The sequence below is a fragment of the Callithrix jacchus genome, chromosome 12 (assembly GCF_049354715.1).
Source record: "Callithrix jacchus isolate 240 chromosome 12, calJac240_pri, whole genome shotgun sequence".
Taxonomy (NCBI): domain Eukaryota; kingdom Metazoa; phylum Chordata; class Mammalia; order Primates; family Cebidae; genus Callithrix; species Callithrix jacchus.
In genome coordinates, this window is record NC_133513.1 from 118,971,931 (window position 1) to 118,999,188 (window position 27,258).

The 27,258-nt window shown below is 41.5% G+C and overlaps 1 protein-coding gene and 1 pseudogene across 1 annotated transcript; both read right to left on the reverse strand.

Moving 5' to 3' along the window:
* Nucleotides 1–1,421: 1,421 nt before the first annotated feature.
* TEX36 (testis expressed 36) lies at nt 1,422–27,201 on the reverse strand. The gene is made up of 4 exons (XM_035269453.3): nt 27,037–27,201; nt 8,250–8,381; nt 7,426–7,506; nt 1,422–1,929 (listed from the first exon to the last, which is right to left on the reverse strand). The coding sequence occupies exons 1-4, from the start codon at nt 27,085–27,087 to the stop codon at nt 1,633–1,635; spliced, it is 561 nt and encodes a 186-aa protein (XP_035125344.1). The 5' UTR covers nt 27,088–27,201; the 3' UTR covers nt 1,422–1,632.
* Nucleotides 8,998–9,106, reverse strand: LOC118146483 (5S ribosomal RNA; annotated as a pseudogene).
* Nucleotides 27,202–27,258: the final 57 nt, after the last annotated feature.

Consider the following 27,258-nt stretch of genomic DNA (forward strand, 5'->3'; position numbering starts at 1 on the left):
ACTTTACAGGATTATTCTAAAATTCATATCCAAGATAAACAAGAGCATGTTGGTATGGAGTGATGGGGCCATTGCTCAGTCTATAGAAAGAAAACAGAGGAGGCCACTGCATGGGAAAAGATACTCAACTTTGCTAATAATTAGAGAAATAGAAAATAACAAGGTACCTTTTTTTCCCCCTTAAATATCCTGAAATATTTAATGAGGGGGAAAAAAACAGAAATTCACAGGTACTGTTGGTAGGAGTTCAACTGGTCCGGGCTTTTTCAAAGGCAGTGGCAGTATTTCTCAACACTTCGCGTGTGACGGTCAACCAAGCACCAATGAAGCAACTTTCCAGAGTCTACCTACTCTGGAGGTGCAAGGAAACATGTATCCAGAGAGGCCGATCAAGCATGGTCATGTGCCACTGTGTCTAACAGAAAAAAACTAAAAATGACTCAAATGTCTATTAAAAGGATTATTTAAAACAGTGAATTTGTATTTGGGAATATAGGCAGTGATTTTTTTTTTTTTTTTTTTTTTTTGAGACAGAATTTCACTCTTGTTACCCAGGCTGGAGTGCAATGGCACGATCTCAGCTCACTGCAACCTCCGCCTCCTGGGTTCAGGCAATTCTCCTGCCTCAGCCTCCCGAGTAGCTGGGATTACAGGCACGCACCACCATGCCCAGCTAATTTTTTGTATTTTTAGTAGAGACGGGGTTTTACCATGTTGACCAGAATGGTCTCGATCTCTTAAGCTCGTGATCCACCCGTCTCGGCCTCCCAAAGTGCTGGGATTACAGGCTTGAGCCACCGCACCCGGCCAGGCAGTGATTTTTTTAAAAATCAGCCTATTCATACTGACACTGCAAGAATTCCAACACACATTATTAAGTATCAAAGGAAAGCTGTAGAAGGCCAGGCGCAGTGGCTCATGCCTGTAATCCCAGCACTTTGGGAGGCTAAGGTGGGCAGATCACTTGTGGTCAGGAGTTCAAGACCAGCCTAGCCAACAAGGTGAGAATTCATCTCTACTAAAAATACAAAAAGTAGCCTGACGTGGTGGTGCACGCCTGTAATCCCAGATATTGGAGAGGCTGAGGCAGGAGACTCACTTAACCCAGGAGGCAGAGGTTGCAGTGAGCCGAGATGGTGCCACTGCACTCCAGCCTGGGAGACAGAGTGAGACTCTGTCTCAAAAAAAAGAAAAGTTGTAGAATATTTTACACTGTGTAACATAGTAATGTTCAAAATTTTGTGGTTTATGCACATGTATATGATTGTAAACGCAGATTAAAAACAAGTGGTTAACTTCTGAGGACATACAAGATTGCAGATTTGATGAAATCAAGGAGGACTTTTGTTTCCTCTGTATTGTTTGAAATTTCAAAATGAAAATGTGACCATATATTAAGGATGTACTTTTAAAAATTCCCCAAAAGTAAACGTGGCAATCTGAAAAGTTTATTTACACATGTGTATGTCATCACATATTTATTTCATAATGATATGAATGTTTTTTAACCTTATAAAAATCATAAAAGTACTCAAAAAATTAAATAGTAGTGTTGGATCAGAAAACATACACTTGTAGGATGTCTGATGAAATACCAATATTACAAAATTCATCAAGAATCTTCTGGAAGGATTAGGACTCCAGGGAAGAAACAATCTTTTTGTCAATAGCGAATCTTACTTTGGGTTTCTTTTTCAAAAACTCTGTATAGCTTTGCTCAGGAAGAAACATGAACGTGTTCCACATCTCTTTATAGCATCGTGGAAAGCGTCTGAAACTGGAGATCACCATGGCTTCTTTATACACATATGATATTTGGTTATTTGAAAAGCCATCAAGGTAAGATGGAACATAGTCACATGCCCAGAGATTAAAATTTCTCGAAACGTGTTGCCTCTTATCTGGAGAGATCTTCTTACGTCCCAGGCCCTGGAGAAGAATTGAAGAATTACAAGATTAGAAGGAAAATATTCAAGGTCACATACTTTTGTTTTTTTGTTTTCTGAGATGGAGCTTCGCTGTGTCACCCAGGCCAGAGTTAAGTGGTGCGATCTCAGCTTACTGCAACCTCTGCCTCCCAAGTTCAAGCAATTCTCATGCCCTAGCTTCCTCAGTAGCTGGGACTACAGGTACGCACCACCACGCCTGGCTAAGTTTTTGTATTTTCAGTAGGGACAGGGTTTTGCCATGTTGCCCAGGTTGGTCTTGAACTCCTAAGTTCAGGCAGTCTGTTCGCCTCAGCCTCCCAAAGTGCTAGGATTGCAAGAGTGAGCCACTGTGCCCAGCCTCAAGGTCACATAGTTCTGAGGGTCTTTCTGAAAATCAGTTACATGACATGTATATGCTTAAATGCTCCCCAGCACGACTATCTCGAGGTCTCCTCTGCCAGCCTGTTGAAAGCTACGCATTGACACACGACACCCTGATGGGGTTCTGTTATTGTCCTCACAGTCGTCCAGTGCCACCAAGGGGCATGGGCTTTTAGAGACATAGAAGGCAGAACCAGAGGGAATGCAGCCAGAAACAGCCTGTAGGCCAGCCTCAATCCTACGGACCAACACAGGTTCCTACACCCCAACACCCCGACCGTCCCCACTCCCCACCATTGAGCTGCCTCCCCAGCACTCAGTGGGACTGATGATGACTCTTTCTCTGAAAAGTCTGAGGAGGCCAAATTCTTTCCCAACCCTGAGGGCTCCCCTGAAGGACCCAGCACCTTTGGGTCCTGACCCACAGGCTTCCTCACTCACTCTCGGCACCTTCCGTGTAAACCTGAGAATTTCTGTGTACTCAAAATTGTGAATTCTGTTTGATCACAACTAGGCAAAAACTAGGAAAGAAAACACTCTACTGATGTGAGTGACTGAAAGGAAATGGACATCACATTACATAGACGTCACATCAGTAAAGTGAGGTTGTCTGTGGTGAAGGTCGGTGTCAGCTTCACAGCAGGCGACACAAAGCACATTCCAGTTAGAGTAATTGGAAAACAGTCTATAAAGAGACTATCTATATATATATGGGTATGTGTAGGGACACCCCAAGGGGCTGTGCAATGGCTCCAGGACTGAGGGGACTAGGGAGGAACGCAGTCCCTGTAGATCAGCCCTCAGAACCAGAGTGGGGAGAATAGGAGGGGCGTGGCACTGGAGGGACAGGTGTAAGATTAGGGGCACAATGTCCAAGTCAGCTTCTAAAGAATTTCTTGGCCGGGCGCAGTGGCTCACGCCTGTAATCCCAGCACTTTGTGAGGCCAAAGCAGGCAAATTACCTGAGATCAGGAGTTCAAGATCAGCACAAAAATTAGATGGGCGTGGTAGTGAGCACCTGTAATCCCAGCTACTTGGGAGGCTGAGGCAGGAGAATCACTTGAACCCGGGAAGTAGAGGTTGCAGTGAGCCGAGATTGCACCACTGCACTCCAGCCTGGGAGACAAGAATTAAAAGTCTGTCTCAAAAAAAAAAAAAAAATTACTGGAGGATACTCCAGCAAAAATTAAAAATAAGTAAAAGAAAGGGATGATGAAAACTGGGGAAAGAGCTGCCGGGAAAGCAGCAAGTAAAATTGACATGAAGTCTAAGTGCTTGCTAATAATGTGACTATGAAATGTATTGAACTGAAGGAAGGAAGGAGGGAAACAGAAGGTAAAGAATCTGCAGCTGAAACTCCCGGATTTCAACTTGATTAGGGAAATCGGGGCAACATCTTTGAGCTTCCAGTGGAAGTCCAAAAATGGCACCAACAGGAGTTGTGTGAACACAACCTAGCCAGCAGCACAGCAGCCCCGGAACAGGAAACGGGTGAGATAAGGCACGCTGGAAGACTTACCTTGTTCTTGGGGAAAAGCTATAGTTATTAATTTTATACATAGAGTAATATAGTATTAATATAATTATCAAATATTTATACTTGAGAGTAAGTACTCGTAGAATATCAGAAGTCAGAGTGAGCAAATAAATTCAATCAATCTAGCAAAGTCAGGAGAGGAAGAAGAAAGAAACGAAATGTAAGCATAATAAATAGGAGACGTAGAAGTGAGATGGCAGAAATAGAACCAGAACCATAAACTGTCATCATAACGTGAACAGGCTGAATTCTCACATAAAGAAATAGCTTCTTGGATTTTTTAAACTGTACTGTATTCTATTTATAATAGAAAACAAATGCAAAGCAAAATGACTATAAATTTTGGGGACAAAGGAATGGACCATAACACAAAGAACAGACATTAGCAAAAAGAGGGCGATAGGGGCAATGCTACTATCATAATGTAGATAGAATTGATGGCTAAAGGCATCACGCGTATAAACAGAATCACTTCATACTGATAAATGGCAAAAACCACCATAAAAACAAAACAACGAAAATTTTTTATGCAGAAAGATATGGTATTAAATGATATAAAGCAAAAAAGAACTTTAGAAGCTCAAGAATAATGTTAGAGGCAGAAATTGACAGATCAGTACAAAAATTTAAAAAAGGATATGAAAGATTTAAATAACATAATTACAGTCCTAAATTAATAAGAAGAACTTTGTAACCAACGGGGGGAATATGTATTATTTGTAAACAGCCATGACACACTTGTCAAAGTTAATCACATACAAGACAACGAAGAATATCTCAAAATTCAAAACGTGAAAGTCTTAGATAATATTCTTTAAAATTTACCATAACCCATGCAACTAGATATTAGCAAGATTATTTCTAAAATTTTTAACCATATAGATAATTCAAAACAGTCTTCTAATTTTTCTTAGGAAAAGGGAAATTAAAATTTAAATCATAGGCTATTTGAAGGCAAATAATGAGACCTTAACTGGAAAAACCTTTGGGATGTAGCCAAGCCAGTAATCTAAAAACTACTTACAGTTTTAATAAATTATTAACAAAAACAATTGCAAGTATGTGGTCTAAACATTCAACTGAAAAAAATTTTAAAGGAACAGCAAAATAAGACTACTTTGAGAGATGTTATGACAGTAAAGTTGAAATGAATTAGATAAATTTTAGGCAAATGCATATCAGCAAAATCTACCCAAGAAGAGGTAGAAAGTTTGAATACAATAATAATCAAGAGAGAAAGAAAAGGTAATAAAAAACTTACTCTAAAAAACACATCAAACTCAAGTTATTTCATAGGCAAGTTCTGTCTAACCATAAACTGAAAATCCAAATGTTATATAAGCTATTCTAGAACACAGAGAAAGTTGGAAAGCTTCCAGGGCTTTCTAGAAGACTCTATCATAACCCCGGCAAAATACATGTGGTACCATTCTGTTTATACCATGAACAGATACACATCTATGTGTGTATGTTTGAGTGTGAATTGGAAAAATTCTCAAATTTTAACCACAAAATCATTACGAGCAGTGAATCATCAAGGTCAGCTTGTGAGGAAGGAAAGTAAGGGTGTGAATTTATTTTTAATTTTATACAATTCTATACTATTTCCGTTTTTTAAAGGACATATGTCGCTTTGGTTATTTAAAAAACAATATTAAGCACTCCATTTACAGAGGCAGGCGAAGTGGATATTCTGGTTCTGTTTTCAACATTCTGCCAGAAGAAAACCAGATTTGGGGGGTTAAGGCATTTCTATTTAGTTAAGACATTGCAGTCTAGAGGACCGAGAGATTTGGGGCAAGTTGTTGAACTTTACCGGATCTCAGTTTGCTCATCTCTAAATCGGGATGATAAGTGTAATTGGCCTGTAGGATTGTTGTGAGGATGGAGTACAATAATATGAGATGTTGGTGTATAGCAGAAGCTTCACAAATGGTGGGCCATTTATGTAACAGTGTAAAATACAAACTGGATTTTAAAGAATTGGTTCGAAAGAAGGGTTGTAAAATATCTCATTAATTGTTTAGATTGACTACATGTTGACTGGGTCACTTGGAGAATTATCGAGCTAAATACATTATTCTTGTTTGAGATAGCATCTCACTGTGACACCCAGGCTGGAGCGCGGTGCTCATGATCCTAGCTCACTGCAGCCTTGAACTCCTGGGCTCAAGTGAACCTCCCACCTCAGTCTTCTGAGTAGCTGGGACAGGCATGCACCACCACACCTGGCTAATTTTTTAATGTTTTGTAGACACAGGGTCTTACTATGTTGCCCAGGCTGGTCTCAAGCTCCTGGCCTCAAGTGATCTTCCCACCTCAGCCTCCCAAAATGCTGGGATTACAGGTGTGAGCCACTGTTCCCAGCCAATAAACTATATTATTAAAGTGAATTTCACCTGTTTCTGTGTACTTAGTTGTGACTACTAAAAGATTTAAAATTATGCACGCAGTTTATACTACGTTTCTATCACATAATGCTGTGTTAACCACCATTGTGGCAGACTTTGTGTTCTCCAGTGACGGGGAACTCACCACCTGTAGAGAAAAGGCAACTCTAGTTATGAGGAAACCCTTCCTTATATTATGTAAGCTCCTCCTCCTTCCGATCCTTCCTCATGGATCCTGGCTCTGCCATCCTGAGATACGTATAGCAGTCCCTCCATGTATAGCATAATGTGGTCCGGTCAGAGGCTGGACATTCATTGCTCCTGAGTCCAGCCTCAGCTCTCTTCTATCTCCTAGGAGAGCCTGATGCGAGAGACTAAACATTCCCAAGCCTCGGTTTCCCTATCTGTAAAATGGGAATAATACCAACCTGATATGGTAGCTTTAATACAAAGAGAAAATATATACCATCCAATAGTGTGAATAGGTTGCAAATATTTGTGCTTGAATAGCAATCACATTTTCATAGACCATTCGTCCACTGACGAACACTTAGATTGATTCTGTAGCTTTGCTGTTGTGAATAGCAAGTACGTATACGGCCGAATACGTATACAAAAGATCTTCACAGGAAAGCTCGCAAAAGACAATTTATTCGAAGGCACTTGGAGAAGGATGAAGCGCACATCACCCCAGGCAGAGCACCGGTGCCGGCCGTGAAAGCCGCGTGGAACTCTGAGAGCGTCCAGCATTTTTTAAAAAAAATCTGTTATGAGTCTCACTTAAGACCTCGCTTTGTTTTGCCCTTGCTCCAGTTTCGAGGTCAGTCCTGTATCTTCAACACACCTCCAAAAATCAAGATCCCTTTTCTTGCTCCCTGTTTTTTTTTTTTTTTTCGAGACGGAGTTTCGCTCTTGTTACCCAGGCTGGAGTGCAATGGCGCAATCTCGGCTCACCACAACCTCCGCCTCCTGGGTTCAGGCAATTCTCCTGCCTCAGCCTCCTGAGTAGCTGGGATTACAGGCACGCGCCACCGTGCCCAGCTAATTTTTTGTATTTTTAGTAGAGATGGGGTTTCACCATGTTGACCAGGATGGTCTCGATCTCTTGAGCTAGTGATCCACCCGCCTCGGCCTCCCACCGCGCCCGGCCACCCCCTGTTTTATTAATAATTTGGAAAGAAATACTCACGGAGTCAAAGTAGGATCCATGGTTTTCCAAAGTGTGCCGATTGTCATGCACAGAGAAGGGGAAGTGGTTATTCACTGCTTGCTGGAAAAGGGGGATGGAGAGAGAAAAGGCACACGTTAGAATCCTGCATGCTTTCAAAACTGGGATAGGGTGATGTGGGAGGAAGATGCATGAGGCAAAGCGACCTCTAAGAGAGACCATTAAACCTGGCCGCAGAGATGGAACAGACACACAGGGTGGGGAGGACGTCCGTGTGCTTGTCAGCACAGGGCTTTCAACCCCGACCTTATTTCCAGCTTTCTGAAAGTCAGAAAAATTCTCTTTCAAAACACCTTACTTGGAGGCAAGGACGGAAAAGTATAGACTCATGGAACCAAAAGCTGGGAAAGACTTTTGAGGCCGTGTAGCCCAACTCTGTCATCTGACCATTAAGGGTCCCAGGAGACCAGAACCCTGGTCCAAGGCCTTGGGGTGACCCTGGCAGGCATGGAATGGGACCCTGGCTTCTCCTTCATGCCACTTCGGGGACTTGAAGTTGCTCAGAAATCAGCCGGGGAGGCGGGAGGTGCATGTTAGTGAGCTGTGGGCTGGAAGGGGAGGTTGCTTCTTGTTTGTAGAAGAGCTAACTTGATTGTCTGTAGCAGGAGGTAATTCCTTCTGGAGAGCACCAAAGTACGCGTGGGGAGAATACCAGCCCTTAGGAGTCCAGGGATAGTACATGCACAGTCTCTTACAAGGAAGAATTGTTTGGCCAAACCTGCAGTGGAGCTGCTCGCTCTGAGATCCACAGGAGCACGTGGCTGTGGTCAGTGATCAGGACTCACCTTCTCCCGGACTTTGTATATGGGCGGCAGCTTCCCCTCCACTTGCCGAGACAAGTGCGGACGATGGGGCTCTTTTAACGTAGCACTGGTGATGGATTCTGGTGTCTTTTGCGTCAGTCCGATGTGAGGGAACTGGAAGAAAAGCACACACGCCTTGATTAAAACCAGACACATCTGAATCCACAAGCCAAGTATCAGGGCTTCCTCTCCACAGTGATTAAAATGCAATTTGGGTGCTTTTGGCATGCAATGAAAATGGCATAATTTTTGTAATTTTCAAGTATTCTTTCCAAGACAAAAAACATTGTGATGGCCCAGAGCCATCACTGCCGGTTGTTTCAAGTTACAGAGGCCACCCCTGCTGTGCTGGCACCTGGAAATGCTTCTAGTGCCTGGGAAGGAGGGTGTGGTCCTCAGAGAGTGAGCAGACGCGTTCTGAGAAGACAGAAATGTGTTATTCGAGATCCTTCCTGCAGTCAGGGAGCTCCTGGTACTGGGGGCCTAGGAGCCAACCCACGTTCATGGCACTGAGCCAGCCTCCAGCAATGTAGGTTTGAGGTGGCCCTAAGACAAGGGGAAGGTGAGGAACAGAGTCCCCAATGGTTCTCCGCTGGTAATGTGGGATGACAGAGGGGAGGTAACGTCTAGGAGGGAAAAAGAGGGGGTAGAGGGTGTGAAGCAAGAAAAGTGAGGACAGTGAGGATTATCTTTTATTTATTTTTTATTTTTTTTATTATTATTTTTAAAAAGCCGACAGCAACCGGTATTCCCAGGTGGTCTCCCATCCAAGTACTAAGCAGGTCTGACCCTGCTTAGCTTCTGAGATCAGACGCGTTCAGGGTGGCATGGCCATAGACAGCAAGGGTTATCTAGAATGTGTCCTTCTGATCTCCCAACAAAAGCCTGGGAAGGAAACAGGACTGGGCAGAGGAAAGTAGTCCCAACAAGGGCCTCTGTTGACCCAGCTGGGAGCTCTGGACATGGGGTGGCCCCTCAGAGTTGGGGAGAGGGGACCCAGTCTCCGTGCACTGTAAGCAATGAGGCATTGGATTGATTTCCTGGGCTACCCCCCAGAAGAGGGGATGACCCCAGGGAGGCAGCTCTCTTCAGCCAGTGGATCCCTACGGGTGGGCAGTCAGGGTCACACTCCCAGCAGCCGGAGTGATGAGTCTTTCTCATTCCTGAAGGGGAATGTGGCTGGCTCTTGATGGCGAGAGAAACTCACCCCAATTTTATTTGAGTGGCACCTCTTTAAAGCCACCCTAACAAAGTGAGCTCTGAAGCAGGACTCTCTAGGAGGAAATAAATGGAAATAAAAGACAAAACCCAATTCAATGAAAATTCCCACAAAGGGAGAAGGAAGCTTAATGTGGTTAGGTCAGAGACTGAACATTCAGCGCTCCTGAGTGCAGCCCCAGCTCTCTCCTATCTCCTCGGAGAGCCTGACGCAAGAGACTAAACATTCCCAAGCCTCAGTTGCCCTATCTGTAAAGTGGGAATAATACCTACCTGATATGGTAGATGTGATACAAAGAGAAAAAGCATGTACTCCAATAGTGTGGATAGTTTGCAAATGTTTTTGCCTGAATAGCAATCCCATTTTCATTAACCCTGCATCCACTGACGAACACTTAGATTGACTCTGTATCTTTGCTATTGTGAAATAAACATGCAAGTGCAGGTATCCCTCTGATACACATTTTTAAAAATTTTTTATTATACTTTTTCTGGGGTGCATGTGCAGAACATGCAGGTTTGTTACATAGGTATACAAGTGCCATGGTGGTTTGCTGCACCCATCAACCTGTCGTCTACATTAGGTATTTCTCCTAATGCTATTTCTCCCCTAGCCCCTACTCCCCAGCAGTTCCCGGTGTGATGTTCCCCTCCCTGTGTTCATGTGTTCTCATTGTTCAACTCCCACTTATGAGTGAGAATATGGGTGTTTGCTTTTCTGTTCTTGTGTTAGTTTGCTGAGAATGATGGTTTCCAGTTTTATTCATGTCCCTGCAAAGGACATGAACTCATCCTTTTTTATGGCTACGTAGTATTCCATGGTGTTTATGTGCCGCATTTTCTTATCCAGTCTATCTTTGATAGGCATTTGGGTTGGTTCCAAGTCTTTGCTATTGTGAACAGTGCCACAACAAACATAGGTGTGCATGTGTCTTTATGGTAGAATGATTTCTAATCCTTTGGACATATACCCAACAATGGGATTGCTGGATGGTTTATTTTTTAAGTAGATATTTAATAGTAGGATTGATGGATCAAATGGTAATTTCTCTTTTTAGCGTTCCAAGAAATCTCCATATTATTTTCCATAGTGGCTCTACTAGTTTACATTTCCACCAAAAGTGTTATATAAGAGTTCCCTTTTCTCCTCATCCTCGCCAACATCTGCTATTTTTTGTGTTTTTAGTGATAGCTATTATCACTGGGATAAGATGATTTCTCATTGTGGTTTTTATTTGCATTCCCCTGATGATTACTGATGTTCAGCATGCTTTCATACACCTGTTGGCCATTTGTATGTCTTCTTCTTTCAAATGTTTAAATTTTTATGTATACATAGTAGATGTGTACAACAGAGTATTAGTGACTGCGGTCACCCTGTTGTGCTATCAAATATTGGATCTTATTCATTCTAACTATATTTTTGTACCATTTTCCATCCCCACTTCCCCCACCAACACCTTTCCTCGCCTTTGATAACCATCATTCTACTCTCCACGAGTTCAACTGTTTCAATATTCAGCTTCCACAAGGGAGAGAGAACCTGTGAAAAGTTTGTCTTTCTACGCCTGGCTTATTTCACTTAACATCATGTTCTCCGGTTCCATCTACATTGTTGCAAATGACAGAATCTCATTTGTTTTTATGGCTGAATAGTACTTCATTACGTATGTGTACCACATTTTCTTTATCTATTCATCTATTGACAGATGCTTAGATTTCTTCCAAATCTTGGCTACTGTGAATAGCGCTGCAATAAACATGAGAGTGCAGATACCTCTTTAGGATAATGATTTCCTTTCTTTTGGGCATATACCGAGCAGTGGGATTGATGGATCATACTGTAGTTCTTATTTTTAGTTTTTTGAAGAACCTCTGTACTCTTCTCCATAGTGGCTAATATGGTTTGGCTCTGTGTCCCCACACAAAACTCATCCTGAGTTATGATCCCCAAACGTCAGAAGATGCACCTGGTGGGAGGTGATTGGATAATAGGAGTGGATATTCACCTTGCTGTTCTCATGGTACTGAGTGAGTTCTGATGAGATCTGATTGTTTAAAAGTGTGGCCTATCCCCCTTTACTCACTGTCTCTCCTGCTGCTTTGTAAGATGTGCCTTGCTTCCCTTTCCCTTTCCTCCATTATTGTAAGTTTCCTGAGGCCTCCCCAGCCATGCAGAACCATGAATCGATTAAACCTGTTTTCTTTATAAAGTCTCGGGTAGTTCTTTATAGCAATGTGAAAACAGACTAGTACAGAGGCTGTACTAATTTATATGTCCACCAGCAGTGCACAGGTGTTCCCTTTTCTTGAGATCCCCACCAGCATTCATGATTGTCTGTCTTAAGGATAAAAGCCATTTTAACTGGGGTGAGATGATATCTCATCATAGCTTGGATTTGCATTTCTCTGATGATCAATGATGTTGAGCACCTTTTCATATACCTGTTTGCCATTTGTATGTGTTCTTTTGAGAAATGTCTATTCACGTCCTTTGCCCACTTTTTAATGGGATTACTTTTTTTGTTTGCTTGTTTTTGTTTTTGTTTTACTGTTGAGTTGTTTGAGTTCCCTGTATATTCTGGATATCAGTCCCCTGTCAGATGAATAGTTTGCAAATATTTTCTCCCATTCAACAGATTGTCCATTTACTCTTTTGATTGTTTCCTTTGCTGTGCAGAAGTTTTTTGATTTAATATAGTTCCTTTTGTCTATTTTTATTTTTGCTATATGTGCTTTTGAGATCTTAGTCACAAATTCCTTGCCTAAACCAAGGTTCAATAGAGTTTCCTCTAGGTTTTCTTCTAGTGTTTTTTACAGTTTCAGGTCTTATATTTAAGAATTAAATTCATTTTGAGTTGACTTTGTATCTGGTGAGAGATAGGCGTCCAGTTTCATTCTTCTACATGTGGCTACCCAGTTCTTTCAGCATCATTTATTGAAGAGCATGCTGCTTCCCTGATATAGGTTCATATTGGCTTTGTCAAAGATTGGTTTTCTGGGTTCTTTATTCTGTTCTATTAGTCTGTGGGTCTAATTTTATGCTAATACCATGCTCTTTTGGTTACTATAGCCTTGTAATATAGTTTGAAGTCAGGTAATGTGATGCCTCTAGCTTTGTCCATTTTGCTCTGGATTTCTTTGGCTATTCCACCTCTTTTTTAATTCCATATAAATTTTAAGATTGCTTTTTCTAATTCTGTGAAAAAAAATGGCATTGGTATTTTGATAGAGGTTGCATTGAACTTGTAGATTGCTTTGAGCAATATGGTCATTTTAATGATATGTCCTCTGACCCAGGAGCATGGAATATTTTTCCATCTGTTTGTGTCATCTTTAATTTCTTTAATCAGTGTTTTATAGTTTTTCTTATAGAGATATTTTGTCTCCTTGGCTAAATTTATTCTTAGATATTTTTGTAGCCATTATAAATGAAATTCCTTCTTGATCTCCTTCTTGGCTAAATCATTACTTGTATATATAAAAGCTACTGTTTTCTGTATGTTGATTTTGTATCCTGCAACTTTACTGAATATATTTATCGAATATAAGAGGGTCTTTTTTGGTAGAGTCTTTAGGTTTTTCTAGATATAATATCATATCATCAGCAACTTGAGACAATTTCACTTCTTTTCCAATTTGGATGCCTTTCATTTCCTCTCTTGATTGATTGCTCTGGCTAGGACTTCTAGTACTATGTTGAATAGGAGTGGTGAGCATCCTTGTCTTGTTCCAGTTTTTAGAGGAGAGGCTTTCAGCTTTACCCCATTCAGTGTGATGTCAGCTGTGGGTTGGCTGTATATGGTCTTTATTATTTTGAGTTATGTTCCTTCTATGCCTAGTTTGTTGAGAGTACTTATCATAAAGGGATGTTGAATTTTATCAAATGCTTTTCTGCATCTATTGAGACAGTCCTTCATATTGCTGGTGTGATGTGTCATGTGTATTGATTTGTGTATGTTGAAGCATCCTTGCCTCCCTGGTATAAATCCCATTTGATCACTATATATTGCCTTATTGATGTGCTGTTGCATTTGGTTTGCTGGTATTTTGTTGATAAATTTTGTATTTATGTTCTTCAGGGATATTGGCTGTAGTTCTGTTGTGTCCATCTCTCGTTTTGGTATCAGAGTGATGCTGGCCAGCCTCATAGAATGAGTTAGGGAGAATTCCCTCCTCTTTAATGTTTTGGAATAGTTTCAAGACAATTAGCATTTCGGTTTTTTTTTTTTTTTTTGGTAAAAATTCAGCTGTGGGTCAGGTGCAGTGGCTCATGCCTGTAATCCCAGCACTTTGGGAGTCCAAGGCAGGTGGATCATGAGGTCAGGAGTTTGAGACCAACCTGGCCAAGATGGTGAAACCCCATCTTTACTAAAATTACAAAAAAAAATTAGCTGGGTGCAGTGGCGAGCACCTGTAATCCCAGCTACTCAGGAGGCTGAGGCAGGAAAATCTCTTGAACCTGGAAGGCAGAGGTTGCAATGAGCCGAGATCACGCTACTGTACTCTAACCTGGGTTACAGAGCAAGACCATGTCAAGAAAGAAAAAGAAAGAAAGAAAGAAAGAAAGAAAGAAAGAAAGAAAGAAAGAAGGAAGGAAGGAAGGAAGGAAGGAAGGAAGGAAGGAAGGAAGGAAGGAAGGAAAGAAAGAAAGAAAGAAAGGAAATTCAGCTGTGAATCCATCCAGTCCTGGACTTTTCTGTGTTGGGAGATGTTTTTTTTTTTTTAATTACTGATTCAGTCTCACTATTCAGTATTGCTCTGTTCAGATTTTCATTCCACCTTGATTCAATCTTGGTAGGTTGTATGTTTTCAGGAATTTATTTATTTATTCTGGGTTTCCCAGTTTGTCAGCTTGTTCACAATAGTTTCCAATGATCTTTTGTATTTCTGTGGTCTTACTTGTAATGTCTTTGTAATGTCTCCTTTTTCATTTCTGATTTTGTTTATTTGGGTTTTCTCTTTTGTGGCTATACTAGCAAGGAGTTTATCAATTTTGTTTATCTTTTTAAAGAATTGACTTTTAATTTCATTGATCCTTTGTATTTTCTTTTAGTCTCTGTTTCATTTAGTTCTGGCTCTGGTCTTTGTTTTCTTCTCCTAATGTTGGGTTTGGTTTATTCTTGCCTTTCTGGTTCCTTGGGATGCATTGCTAGATAGTTAATTTATGTACTCTTTCTACCTTTTATGATGTAGGTGTTTATTTCTATAAATTTCCCTCTGCTTTTGCTGTATCCCAAAGGTTTGGATATTTAGAGCTTCCATTTTCATTTGTTTTAAGAAATTGTTCAATTTTTATCTTTTTAAAATTTATTTAATCTTATTTTAAGTTCCGGGATACAGGTGCTGGACCCGCAGGCTTGTTACGTAGGTAAACGTGTGCCATGGTGCTTTGCTGCACCTACCAACCCATCGCCTAGGTATTAAGCCCTGCATGCATTAGCTGTTCTTCCTGATACTCTCCCTTCCCTTGCCCCCATAACAGGCCCAAGTGTGTGTTGCTTCCTTCCCTGTATCCATGTGTTCTCATTGTTCAGCTCCCATTTATAAGTGAGAACATGTAGTGTTCGATTTTCTGTTCCTGTGTTAGTTTGCTGAGGATAATGGCCTCCAGTTCCATACAGGTCCCTGCAAAGGACATGACCTCATTCCTTTTTATGGCTGCATAATAGTCCATGGTGTACATGAATATTTTCTTTATCCAATCTGTCACTGATGAACATTTGGGTTGACTCCATGTCTTTGCTATTGTGAATAGTGCTGCAAGAACATATGTGTGCATGTATCTTTAGAGTAGAACAATTTCTATTCCTTTGGGTATATATCTAGTAATGGGATTGCTGGGTCAAATGGTATTTCTGGTTCTGAGTCTTTGAGGAATCACCCACTGTCTTCCACAATGGTTGAACTAACTTACATTGCCATCAACAATGTAAGAGCATTTCTATTTCTCCACAGCCTCACTAGCATCTACTGTTTCTTGACTTTTTAATTTTTTATTTATTTATATATTTTTTTGAAACAGTCTCTCTCTGTTACCAGGCTGGAGTCCGGTGGTGCCATCTTGGCTCACCACAACCTCCACCTCCTGGGTTCAAGCAATTCTCCTGCCTCAGCCTCCCAAGTAGCTGGGATTACAGGTATCCCCCACCATGCCTGGCTAATTTTTGTATTTTTAGTAGAGACAGGGTTTCACAATATTGGCTGGGCTGGTCTTGAACTCCTGACTTTGTGATATGCCCACCTTGGCCTCCCAAAGTGCTGGGATTACAGGCATGAGCCACCATGCCCAGACTTGACTTTTTAATTATCGCCATTTCTGACTGGCATCAGATGGTATCTCATTGTGGTTTTGATTTGAATTTCTCTAATAATCAGTGATGTTGAGCTTTTTTTCATGTTTGTTGGCCACATAAATGTCTTCTTTTGAGAAGACATTGTTTATGTCCTTTGCCCACTTTTAAATGGCATTGTTTTTTTCTTGTAAATTTGTTGAAGTTCCTTGCAGATTCTGGTTGTTAGACCTTTGTCAGATGGATAGATTGCAAAAATTTTCTCTCATTCTGTAGGTTGCCTGTTCATTCTGATGATAGTTTATTTTGCTGTCCAGAAGCTCTTTAGTTTAATTAGATCCCATTTGTCAATTTTTTCTTTCATTGCAATTGCTTTTGACATTTTAATCATGTAATCGTTGCCTCTTACTATGTCCTGACTGATATTGCCTAGATTTTCTTCTAGGGTTTTTATAGTTTTGGATTTTACAATTAAGTCTTTAATCCATCTTGAGTTAATTTTTGCATAAGGTGTAAGTAAGAGACCCAGTTTCAATTTTCTCCATATTGCTAGCCAGTTCTCCCAACAGCATTTATTAAATAGGGAATCCTTTTCCCATTGCTTGTTGAAGATCAGTTGCTTGTAGATGTGCAGTCTTATTTCTGAGTTAGCTTTTTTGTTCCACTGGTCTATGTGTCTGGTTTTATACCAGTATCATGCCGTTTTGTTACTACAGCCTTCGGTATAGTTTGAAGTCGGGTAGTTTTGTTCTGAGATGATGGGGTTTTCTAGATATAGGACTATGTCATCTGTAAACAGTTTGACTTCCTCTCTTCCTATTTGAATACAGTTTATTTCTTTCTCTTGTCTGATTGCCCTGTCCAGAACTTCCAAATACTATGTTGAATAGGAATGATGAGAGGGGGTGTCCTTGCCTTGTACTGGTTTTTCAAAGGGAGTGCTTCCAGCTTTTGCCCATCCAGTATGACGTTCACTGTGGGCTTGTCATAAATGGCTCTCATTGTTTTGAGGTATGTTTCATCAATACCTAGTTTGTTGAGCTTTAACATGAAGGGATGTTGAATTTTATTGAAGGCCTTTATGTGTCTATTGAGATAATCATGTGTTTTTTGTCTTTAGTTCTGTTTATGTGATGAATTACATTTACTGATTTGTGTACATTGAATCAGCCTTGCACCCTGGGGATGAAGCTGACTTGATTGTGGTGGATAAGTTTTTGATGTGCTGCTAGATTCAGTTTGCCAGTATTTTATTGAGCATTTTTGCATCAACATTCACCAAGGATTTTGGCCTGAAGTTTGCTTTTTTTGTTGTATCTCTGCCAGGTTTTGGTATCAGGATGATGCTGGCTTCATAAAATAAATTAGCGAAAAGTTCCTCCTTTTTTTTGAGACGGAGTTTCGCTCTTGTTACCCAGGCTGGAGTGCAATGGCGCGATCTCGGCTCACCGCAACCTCCGCCTCCTGGGTGCAGGCAATTCTCCTGCCTCAGCCTCCCGAGTAGCTGGGACTACAGGCACGCACCACTGTGCCCAGCTAATTTTTTTGTATTTTTAGTAGAGACGGGGTTTCACCATGTTGACCAGGATGGTCTATAAACTCTTGACCTCGTGATCCACCCGCCTCGGCCTCCCAAAGTGCTGGGATTACAGGCGTGAGCCACCGCGCCCGGCCAAGTTCCTCCTTTTTAATTCTTTGGAATCGTTTCTGAAGAAATGGTACCAGCTCCTTTTTGTACCTCTGGTAGAATTCGGCTACAAATCCATCTAGTCCTGGGCTTTGGTTGGTTGGTAGGCTATTAATTACTGCCTCAATTTCAGAACTGTTATTGGTCTATTCAGGGATTCAACTTCTTCCTGATTCAGTGTTGGGAGAGTGGATGTGTCCATTTCTTCTAGACTTTCCGGTTTATTTGCAAAGAGGTGTTTAGAATATCCTCTGATGGTTGGTTGTATTTCTGTGGAATCAGTGGTGATATCCCCTTTATCATTTTTCATTGTGTCTATTTGAGTCTTCTCTCTTTTCTTCTTTATTAGTCTAGCTAGTGGTCTATCTATTTTATTAATTTTTACAGGCTCTTGATCATTGATTTTTTAAAACATTTTTCGTATCTGTATCTCCTTCAGTTCCACTCTGATCTTGGTTATTTCTAGGCTTCTGCTAGCTTTGGGGTTCGTTTGCTCTTAATTCTCTAGTTCTTTTAGTTATGATGTTAGAGTGTCCATTTGAGATCTTTCTAGCTTTTTGATGTGGGTATTTGGTGCTGTAAATTTCCTTCTTAACATTGCTTTAGCTGTGTCCCAGAGATTGTGGTACATTGTCTCTTTGTTCTCGTTGATTTCAAAGAATTCCTTGATTTCTGCCTTAATTTCATTATTTTCCCAGGAGTCATTCAAAAGCAAATTGTTCCATTTCCGTGTAGTTTTGTGGTTTTGAGTGAGTTTCTTAATCTTGAGTTATAATTTGATTGCACTGTGGCCTGAGAGACTGTTATTATTTCAGTTCTTTTGCGTTTGCCAAGGAGTGTTTTACTTCCAATTACGTGTTCGGTTTTAGAGTAAATGCCATGAGGCACCAAGAAGAATGTACATTCTGTTGTTTTTAGGGGGAGACTTCTGTAGATATCTATCAGGTCCCCTTGATCCAGAGCTGAGTTTGAGTCTTGAATATTCTTGTTAATTTTCTGTCTCAATGATCTGTCTAATATTGAAATGGGGTGTTAAAGTCTCCCAGTATTATTGTGTGGGAGTCTAAGTCTCTTTATACGTCTCTAAGAACTTGTTTTATGAATCTGGGTGCTCCTGTATTGGGTGCATATTTGTTTAGAATACTTAGCCATTATTTAATGCCCTACTTGGTCTTTTCTGATCTTTGTTGGTTTAAAGTCTGTTTTATCAGAAACTAGTATCACAACCACTGCTTCTTTCTGATTTCCATTTGTTTGGTAAATTTTCCTTCATGCCTTTATTTTGAGCCTATGTGTGTCTTTGCATATGAGATGGGTCTTTTGAATACAGCACACCAATGTGTCTTGACTCTATCCAGCTTTCCATTCTGTCTTTTAATTGGGGCATTTAGCCCACTTACATTTAAGGTTAATATTGTTATGTGTGAATTTGATCCTGCCATCATGATGCTAGCTGGTTATTTTCACAGACTTACTGATGTAGCTGCTTCATAGTGTCGTTGGTCTTTGTACTTCAGTGTGTTTTTCCAGTGGCTGGTAATGATTTTTCCCTTCCACGCTTAGTGCTTCCTTCAGGAGCTCTTGCAAGGCAGGCCTGGTGGTGGCAAATTCCCTCAGCATTTGCTTGTCTGAAAAGGATTTTATTTTTCTTTCACGTATGAAGCTTAGTTTAGCCAGATATGAAATTATGGGTTGGAAATTCTTTGCTTTAAGAATGTTAAGGCTGGACACAGTGGCTCATACGTGTAATCCCAGCACTTTGGGAGCCTGAGATGGGCAGATCACCTGAGGTTAGGATTTCAAGATCAGCCTGAGCCAACATGGTGAGACCCCATCTCTATTAAAAATACAAAAATTAGCTGAGCGTGGTGGCAGGTACCTGTAATCCCAGCTACTCAGGAGACAGGCAGAAGAATCAATTGAACCCAGGAGGGAGAGGTTGCAGTGAGCCAAGATCACAGCATTGCACTCCAGCCTGGGTGACAAGAGCAAGACTCTGCCTTAAAAAAGAAAGAAGGAAAGAAAGAAAGAGAAGGAAGGAATGAAGGAAGGAGGAAGAAAGAAAGAAAGAAAGAAAGAAAGAAAGAAAGAAAGAAAGAAAGAGAGAGAGAAAGAAAGGAGAAAGAAAGAAAAGAGGCAAGGAAAGAAAAAATGTTGACCTCCCCCAGTTTCTTCTGGCTTATAGGGTTTCTGCTGAGAGGTCTGCTGTTAGTCTGATGGACTTCCAATTGTAGGTGACCTGGCCTTTGTTTCTGGCTGACCTTAACATTTTTTCCTTCCTTGGAGAATCTGATGATTATGTGTCTTGGGTTGATCTTCTCTTGGAGTATGCTACTGGGGCCCTCTGGGTTTCCTGAATTTGAATGTTGGCCTGTCTTTTTAGGTTGGGGAAGTTTTGGATGAAATCCTGAAGTGTTTGTCAACTTGATTCTGTTCTGCCTATCTCTTGTCAGGTACCCCAATCAGTCATAGGCTTGGTCTTTTTACATAATCCCATATTTCTCACAGGTTTTATTCGTTCCTTTTTATTCTTTTTTCTCTATTCTTATCTCCCTGTCTTATTTTGTTTTCCATTTGCATGGAATATCTTTTTATCGTGACTTTATTTTCAGTCTATCTGTCTTTACTGGGAGGTGAGTTTCTTATAAGCAGCATATAGTTGGATTTTTTAAAATCCCATTCAGACAGTCATCCTATAACTTTTAAATGGATAATTTAATGTTTAAGTTCAAAGTCATTATTGATATGTGAGGCTTCGTTCCTATCATATTATTACATTGTTTTCTTGTTGTTTATATGTTCTTTGTTCCTTTCTTTTTATCTTACTGATTGTCGTTGTGATTTGGTGGACTTCTGTAGTGGTACGATTTGAGTCCTTTCTCTTCGTCCTTTGTGTGATTGCTTTACAAATGAGTTTTATACTTTTGTATATTTTCATGATGGCAAATATTGTCCTTTCACTTCCAGGGATCCCTTAAGCATTTCTCAAAAGGTCAGTCTAGTCTTTCCCTCAGCATTTGCTTGTCTGGGAAAGACTGTATTTCTCCTTCAGCTGTAAAGGATAATTTTGCTGGAAATAGTATTCTTGACTGGCAGTTTTTTCTTTCAGCATTGTGAAATTTTCTTTCCCATTGTCTTATGACCTGTAAGGTTTCTGCTGAGAAACCTACTGTTAGTCTGATGGAGTTTCCTTTATTGACAACTAATGCTTTTCCCTTGCTGCTTTTAGAATTTTTTCTTTATCTTTGACTTTAGATTGTCTGATTATAATGTGTCATGGAGAAGACTTTTGTATTGTATCTGTCTGGGGACTGTTGAACTTCTTGTAGCAGAATGTCTAAATCTCTTTCTAAACGTAGGAAGTTTTTTTCTTTTTTTTGTGTGTTAAATAGGTTTTCTAATCCTTTCTTTGTCTCTTTCCTCTGGAGGATGCTGATAACTTAAATGTTTGATCACTTTATGTTGTCCAAAATGTAACAAAGACTTTGCTCATACTTTTCAATTCTTCTTTTTTTACTTTGTCTGACAGGATTATTTCAAAAGACCTGTCTTCAAGTTCTGAGAGTCTTCTGCCTGATCAATTCTATTGTTGAAGCTTTCAAATGTATTTTGTATTTCTTTCCATGAGTTCTTCAATTTCAGAATTTCTATTTGGTTCTTTTTTTCCCCCTAAATATCTACTTCCTTGACAAATTTCTCATTTGTATCCTGAATTATTTTTCTGATTTCTTTTGTATCTCACTGAACTTTTTTAAAATGAATTTTTTTTTTTGAGACAGAGTATCACTCTGTTGCCCAGGCTGAAGTGCAGTGGTACAATCTAAGCTCACTACAATTTCCACCACCCAGGCTCAATTGATCCTCCTGCCTCAGCGTCCCGAGTATCTGGGATTACAGGCATGCACCACCATGCCCAGCTAATTTTTGTATTGTTAGTAGAGATGGGATTTTGCCATGTTGGCCAGGCTGGTCTTGAACTCTTGACCTCAAGTGATCTGCCCACCTCAGCCTCCCAAAGTGCTGGGATTATAGGCATGAGCCACTGTACCTAGCCCCTAAAATGGATATTTTCCATTCTTTATCTGGGATTTGTAAATTTTCTTTTTGATTAAGATCTATTGCTGGGAAGCCAGGTGCGGTGGCTCATGCCCATAATCCTAGCACTTTGGGAGGCCAAGGTGGGCGGATTGCCTGAGCTCAGGAGTTCCAGATCAGCCTGGGGAACATGGTGAAACCCTGTATCTACTAAAATACAAAAACTTAGCCGGGTATGGCAGCATGCACCTTTAGTCCTAGCTACTTAGGAGGCTGAGGCAGAGAATTTCTTGAACCTGGAAAGTGGAAGTTGCAGTGAGATGAGATTACCCCACTGCACTGCAGCCTGGTGACAGAGCAAGACTATCTTTAAAAAAAAATCTATTGCTGGTGAATGATTTTGTCGCTTTGGAAGAGTATTTCCTTGCTTTCTCATGTTTCTTGTGTCCTTATCTTGCTATCTGCACATCTGGTGTAACAGCCTCTTCTTCCTGTTTTTAAGTTTACTTTCATAAGGGAGGACATTTTCCTAAAGATGTTTCTATGCTGTCAGTTGGACAGGGTACTTTGGCTTTGATTCTTCATGCATGCAGTCATGCAGGCTGTATATGATTTCTTTGTCTGTAACCACAATTAGTGATGTACACGATTTTCTCAGTGGGTTAGGGTGTAGTTAACAGTAGAGGCTGTGAATAAGCTGTGCTGGGGACTAGGATGCCAGGTAGGTCTGTCTTCAGGCCCCAGTGGTGGCAGCGGTTGGCTGAGCCTGTCTATCTTTGTGCCTCAGAGTGGTACAAGCTGGCACCTGTTTTGGCAATTCCTAGTGGGCCAATTCTTGGGCCTCCAGGTGCTTGGATACCAGTAGTGGCAGCAGTGAACCAGGCAGGTGGGTGGGTTCTCAGGCCCCTAGGCAGCTGGTGTGGCATGGGCGATGGCATTAGCAGTGGCAGGATGATATCTGGTGTGCATTGATGTTGGCAGTGCTTGCGATGGGCTGGGCGGGCCAATCTCTAGGACTGCAGGTGGTGATTACACAGAGGGGCCAGCTGAGATGGTAGTGGCCAGGAGTTTAGGCCCAATCTGAGTTCCCTGGGAGGAGCATACTCAAGGTGGTGTATGGGTTGGGCAAGCCCAGGGACCCTAGGCTATGTGCTCTGCCATGGAAGAGGAGCCAAAGCTGGGGCTTATGCTCAGGCCCCCAAATTATGACAGCAGGGACCAGCCATCGTGAGCAGGAGCAGGCCCCAGGTGGAGTTCTCGGCTGAGAAGTGGTAGCAGCTGTGCTGAGGCCCTGTCACTGGAGGGAGGGTTTGTCTTTGGTGGCCACAGCCTGGGCTGGTGCATGGGGAACACACATCCCTCTCATGCTCCGGTCCTGTCAGGGCTTGCTTCCCAACCTTGGCAGCAGTAGCCCACACCTAGCTCACCCCCCTTGCCTCTGGCCACAGGGGCACCCCCCGGCTGACAACTAAGTCCCAGTGTCAATTTGTGCCCCGCTCACATCCCAGCCTCCTGGCAGTGCTCACTTCCCAGCACCAGCAGCTGCAGCTGCAGCCTGTGCCTCACTTGCTTCTTAGCCTCAATTGTGGAAGTGCTCTCAGCTCACTCCTCAGTCCCGGTAGCAACAGCCCAAGTTTCCATAATACCCCAGTCTAGATGCTGTGGGCCCCAGGACAGCGTGCAGTCTGCCAAAAGCTAGATTTGAAAATAGTACCTTGCTATAGCAGCTTGGTTCTCAGAAAGGAAACCTGCACAACCTTCCTCACTGGAGCAGTTCCATCCCACAGTCTCCAGGAGTCTCTCTATGTTAGTTTCAGGGATGAAAGGGTTGAGAAGTTCTCCATGACCAGAACTGCACATTTCTTTTTTTATTTTATTTTTATTTTTTTGAGACAGAGTCTTGCTCTGTCACCCAGGCTAGAGTACAGTGGCACAATCTCGGCTCACTGCAACTTCCACCTCCTGGGTTTAAGCGATTCTCCTGCCTCAGCCTCCCAAGTAGCTGGGACTACAGGCATGCACCACAGAACCTGGCTAATTTTTGTATTTTTAGTAGAGCTGGGGTTTCACCATGTTGGCCAGGCTGGTCTTGAACTCCTGACCTCAGGTGATCCACCCACCTCAGCCTCCCAAAGTGCTGAGATGACAGGCATGAGCCACTACATCCAGTCAGAATTGTACCTTTCTACAATGGGCATGTGGGCTACTGGACATCTCTCACTTACCCTTTCCCCATGCTGGGAAGTCACTCCTGGCTGCCAGCCAATCCCAGCCAGGCAGGCTGCCTTTTTCCTTTCTCTTTCCCCACTTGAGGTGTTTCCTGTCACTTCTCTGTTGAATTCCAGCATTCTCTCTTGGATAACATACTCAAAGTGTGACTACCAGCCTGCACACTATTTTGGTTCTTATAAGTGGGGGAGGCAGGCATGCAGCGCGTCTAATCAGCCATCTTGACGCCCCTCCCCTGCCTTGTTATTTCTCAGTAGCTTTTGGTTGCTTTCTTCTTTGCTTCCTGTCATACCTCCCAACCCCAGATAATAACATTAACCAGGTGCTCATAGGATCACATATAAACACTTGCACCTGTGAGAGGACTTACACTGCTTTACAAAAATCAGATTATATCATACATACTGCTTTGCACCTTGCTTTCCTCTCTTAACTATATAATCTAGAAATGTGTTCAAAGTCAACCTACAGATTTCTCATTCATTCTTCTATTTTTAAAATTATCTTCCAAAGAAATATTTTTAGAGGTAAATATAAATAATACAAAGGGCCTTTGGTCTCTGAACCTTTTCCTCTACCCTTCCTCCAGTCTGACTGAGTCAACACTTCTCTCTGGGAAACTGGAAAATCAGGCTGAGGGCTGGGGGGAGGCTGTTCTAACATCAAGAATGATGGCTCTTACCAGTTAAATGACAACTGACTTGGGTTCATTTGTATTCAGCAAGTCTGTAGACTAAATCACTGTAAAAAAAAAAAAGGCTCTAGCATTTTAATTTCACTCTTTTAAAAAATATATTTAATGGCTATAACATGAGAGCTGTGAAATAAACCCTTCTGTTAGATATTGTAACCGTGAAATATAGCTTTTTAACTAGTTGGCGGTGAAATTTTTGCTGCGTTCAATCACTCAATGACTGAAATATTAAACAGGAAGAGGAAAGTGTGTGGAAAAAGTCTTTCCTACCTGGCAATAGCTAGATTACAACCAGCAAGGTCAACTGCAAAATGACTGTCACCTCTAATGTGGAAATTACTGTCCTCCCGAATGGGCTACTGCTGACTCAAAGCCAACAATTTCTTTAATTTTTCCCTCCTCGTCTACAAGTTACTTTGGGAAACTTCACGATCAGCACTATTCTTTATATACTCTTAGGTGCTGACAGCAGAAAGGATTTGTGCCAAAGGCTCAAGCCAAGCTTTGGGGAACAGTGCCTTTCTCCCTAAAACCCAGGAACTGGGCTACGTTTCCAGGCTCTTGACAGAGGACAAAATAAAATTTCTACCTATGAAATGTTGATTTTCACTTTCTCCCTTACTACAGAACTCTAGTTCTTTGTTCAGAGTGGCAATGTAGTTGGTTAGAAAAACACCTCCCCAGACTCCCTTGCAGCTCAATTGACCGTGTGACTCAGTGAGATGGAAGCAGAGGTCTAGGGGGCAGTCTCCTGTGAAAGTGGGAGAATATTGTTTTCCTGATAAAAAGGGGCAGACTTAGGTGACAGGTGCCTTCCATCTTTTTGTCCTTTGACCTTTCCCTTATTTTCCTGCCTGAGTTGTGAACTCCCTGCCTGGAGCTGGAATCCGCCCACACTAAGGATGGCGAAACGGGACACTGAGGAGGGAGCTGCTGATGACTCCTTTGAGCAGCTGTACCAGCCTGGGATGGCTGACTTCTAGATTTCATTGTTATTTTAGAAATATAAATCCCTATTTATTTAAGACACTGTAGTCACTTTAGTCAGGCTTTCATAAAATTCAGTCTAACAAGCCTAACTGATACATAGGTAATAGCTAGAGGGAAAGCTACTTAGTCTGAGCGACTTGCACGTTTCTCTTCATGGGCACTTAGCTTTATGGAGTTGACATTAGTTCCCATTTTGCTTCTGTTTGCTTTGGCTGCCAGGGTACCCAGAGTTAAATGTGGTGCCCAAATATCTACCATATAATCCTAGATACGTACCTAATATTATATCTATGCTATATGTGTTCTCAGACTCAGCCTCTTCTTCCAAAGTATTTATAAAACTGATTAGAACTTTCTATTTGATTTATACTGTATTATTTCATTGTGTACATTTTCCATGCTTTCAATTTTTGTGGAGTGAAACATTTGTGTGTACACATATATACAAAAGCGTATATATGTTAAGTGGTTTCTATGTGCTCAGTCATCGAACGAAGCGCTTGTGAATTAATCATGAATCCCCCACAATGGTCTTCTACCCTTGGTACATTATTCTCCCATTTTACAGATAAAGAAACTAAGACTCAGAAAGACTAAGCTACTGAGCCAAGTTATATCCAAGTGAGTAAGTCAGTTTTTGAAAGCTTTCAAGACCCAAATTTGCTGAAGTCTTTTCTGTTTTTCTTTTAAACAAATAAAAATTTTAATAACTTTTTAACTATTGCTGCCCTAAAAGAAGCTGACACCAGGTTTTTCTATGATTGTGTCAATTTCTCTCATTGTGAGTCTACTGTTGTGATTTCCCCTTCACATTCTTTTTGTGAATGAATTGTAGAAATTAGAAATGGGAAAGACTTGTCAGCCATGAAATATACATGTTCAAGAGCAAAGGAGAGAAGTGCTTGGCTGACACGGCTACGACCTCCCACTTAGGAGTGACCCAAATGTGTCTTAAAGATGGTAGAAGAGCGATAAATCCCATGGGCTCTGTAAGTGCCATCAGAAGAGCAAGTGCTGGGGCAGAGCGTGTAGCTGGAAAGGGAAAGTTTTCAAGTGATGAAGATATGAGTGAATGATGCATTCCTGGACGCTTCTCATTTCATAGGCTGGAGGAGCTAAGGAATCGGATTGAGAGCCAACAGGAATTTCTTTAGAGGTTTCTAGTACAATATAATTGCTTCAACAAATATTGATTGAGTGCCTCCTGTGCTCCAGATCCTGTTCTAAGCACTGGGGATACGTCAGTGAATAAAATAGACAAGAATGCCAGCTCCATGAGCTTCCATTCTAGCAAGGGGAGACAATGCACATAAGAGAACAAGTTCTGTGGCATGTTAGAAGATAGACGATACAGAAGAAAGAAAAAGTACAGCAGGAATTACTGCTTAGTAGACAGTCACAAGTTTCCAGTGTGCTGAGCATTTTACATGCATTATTTCATTCAGTCCTCCCAAGAGTGTTCGGGGATTCCCTTTTCACAAATGAAGAAACTGAGGTTGAAAAAAGTGAAATGATTTGTCAAAGTTCATGCTGTAGTAATAGCAGAAGCAGGATCTGAACTCCTCAGAGTCGACCACACCCACGTGGCATAAGGAAGGTATCAGGGGCCACTGTCTTCCTTACCCATCTCCCATCCTTGTCGAAAGGTGGATTGAAGTGCCGCCCTTTGGCCATTCTCTCCAGGAAGCTGAATGTGGCTGAGGTTGGCTCCCTCACCTCTCCATGGCTTCATAATCTCCACACATCTGGGAAGCCACTCCTCCTCCTTGTTCCTGATTTTTGCTTCTCAGCCTCTATCAGGAGGGGAAGGTGCAGGTGCCCATTGTTGTCATGGAATGGAGCTCA

Bases quoted from the DNA above. Each gene is read 5' to 3' on its own strand.
- TEX36 (XM_035269453.3), bottom strand. From the start codon at position 27,087: ATGGCCAAAGGGCGGCACTTCAATCCACCTTTCGACAAGGATGGGAGA. The intron at 8,382-27,036 runs GTAAGGAAGACA...CTTTTCTTCCAG, and splicing joins TCGACAAGGATGGGAGATGG to TTCCCTCACATCGGACTGAC. The intron at 7,507-8,249 runs GTGAGTCCTGAT...CCCCTTTTCCAG, and splicing joins TATACAAAGTCCGGGAGAAG to CAAGCAGTGAATAACCACTT.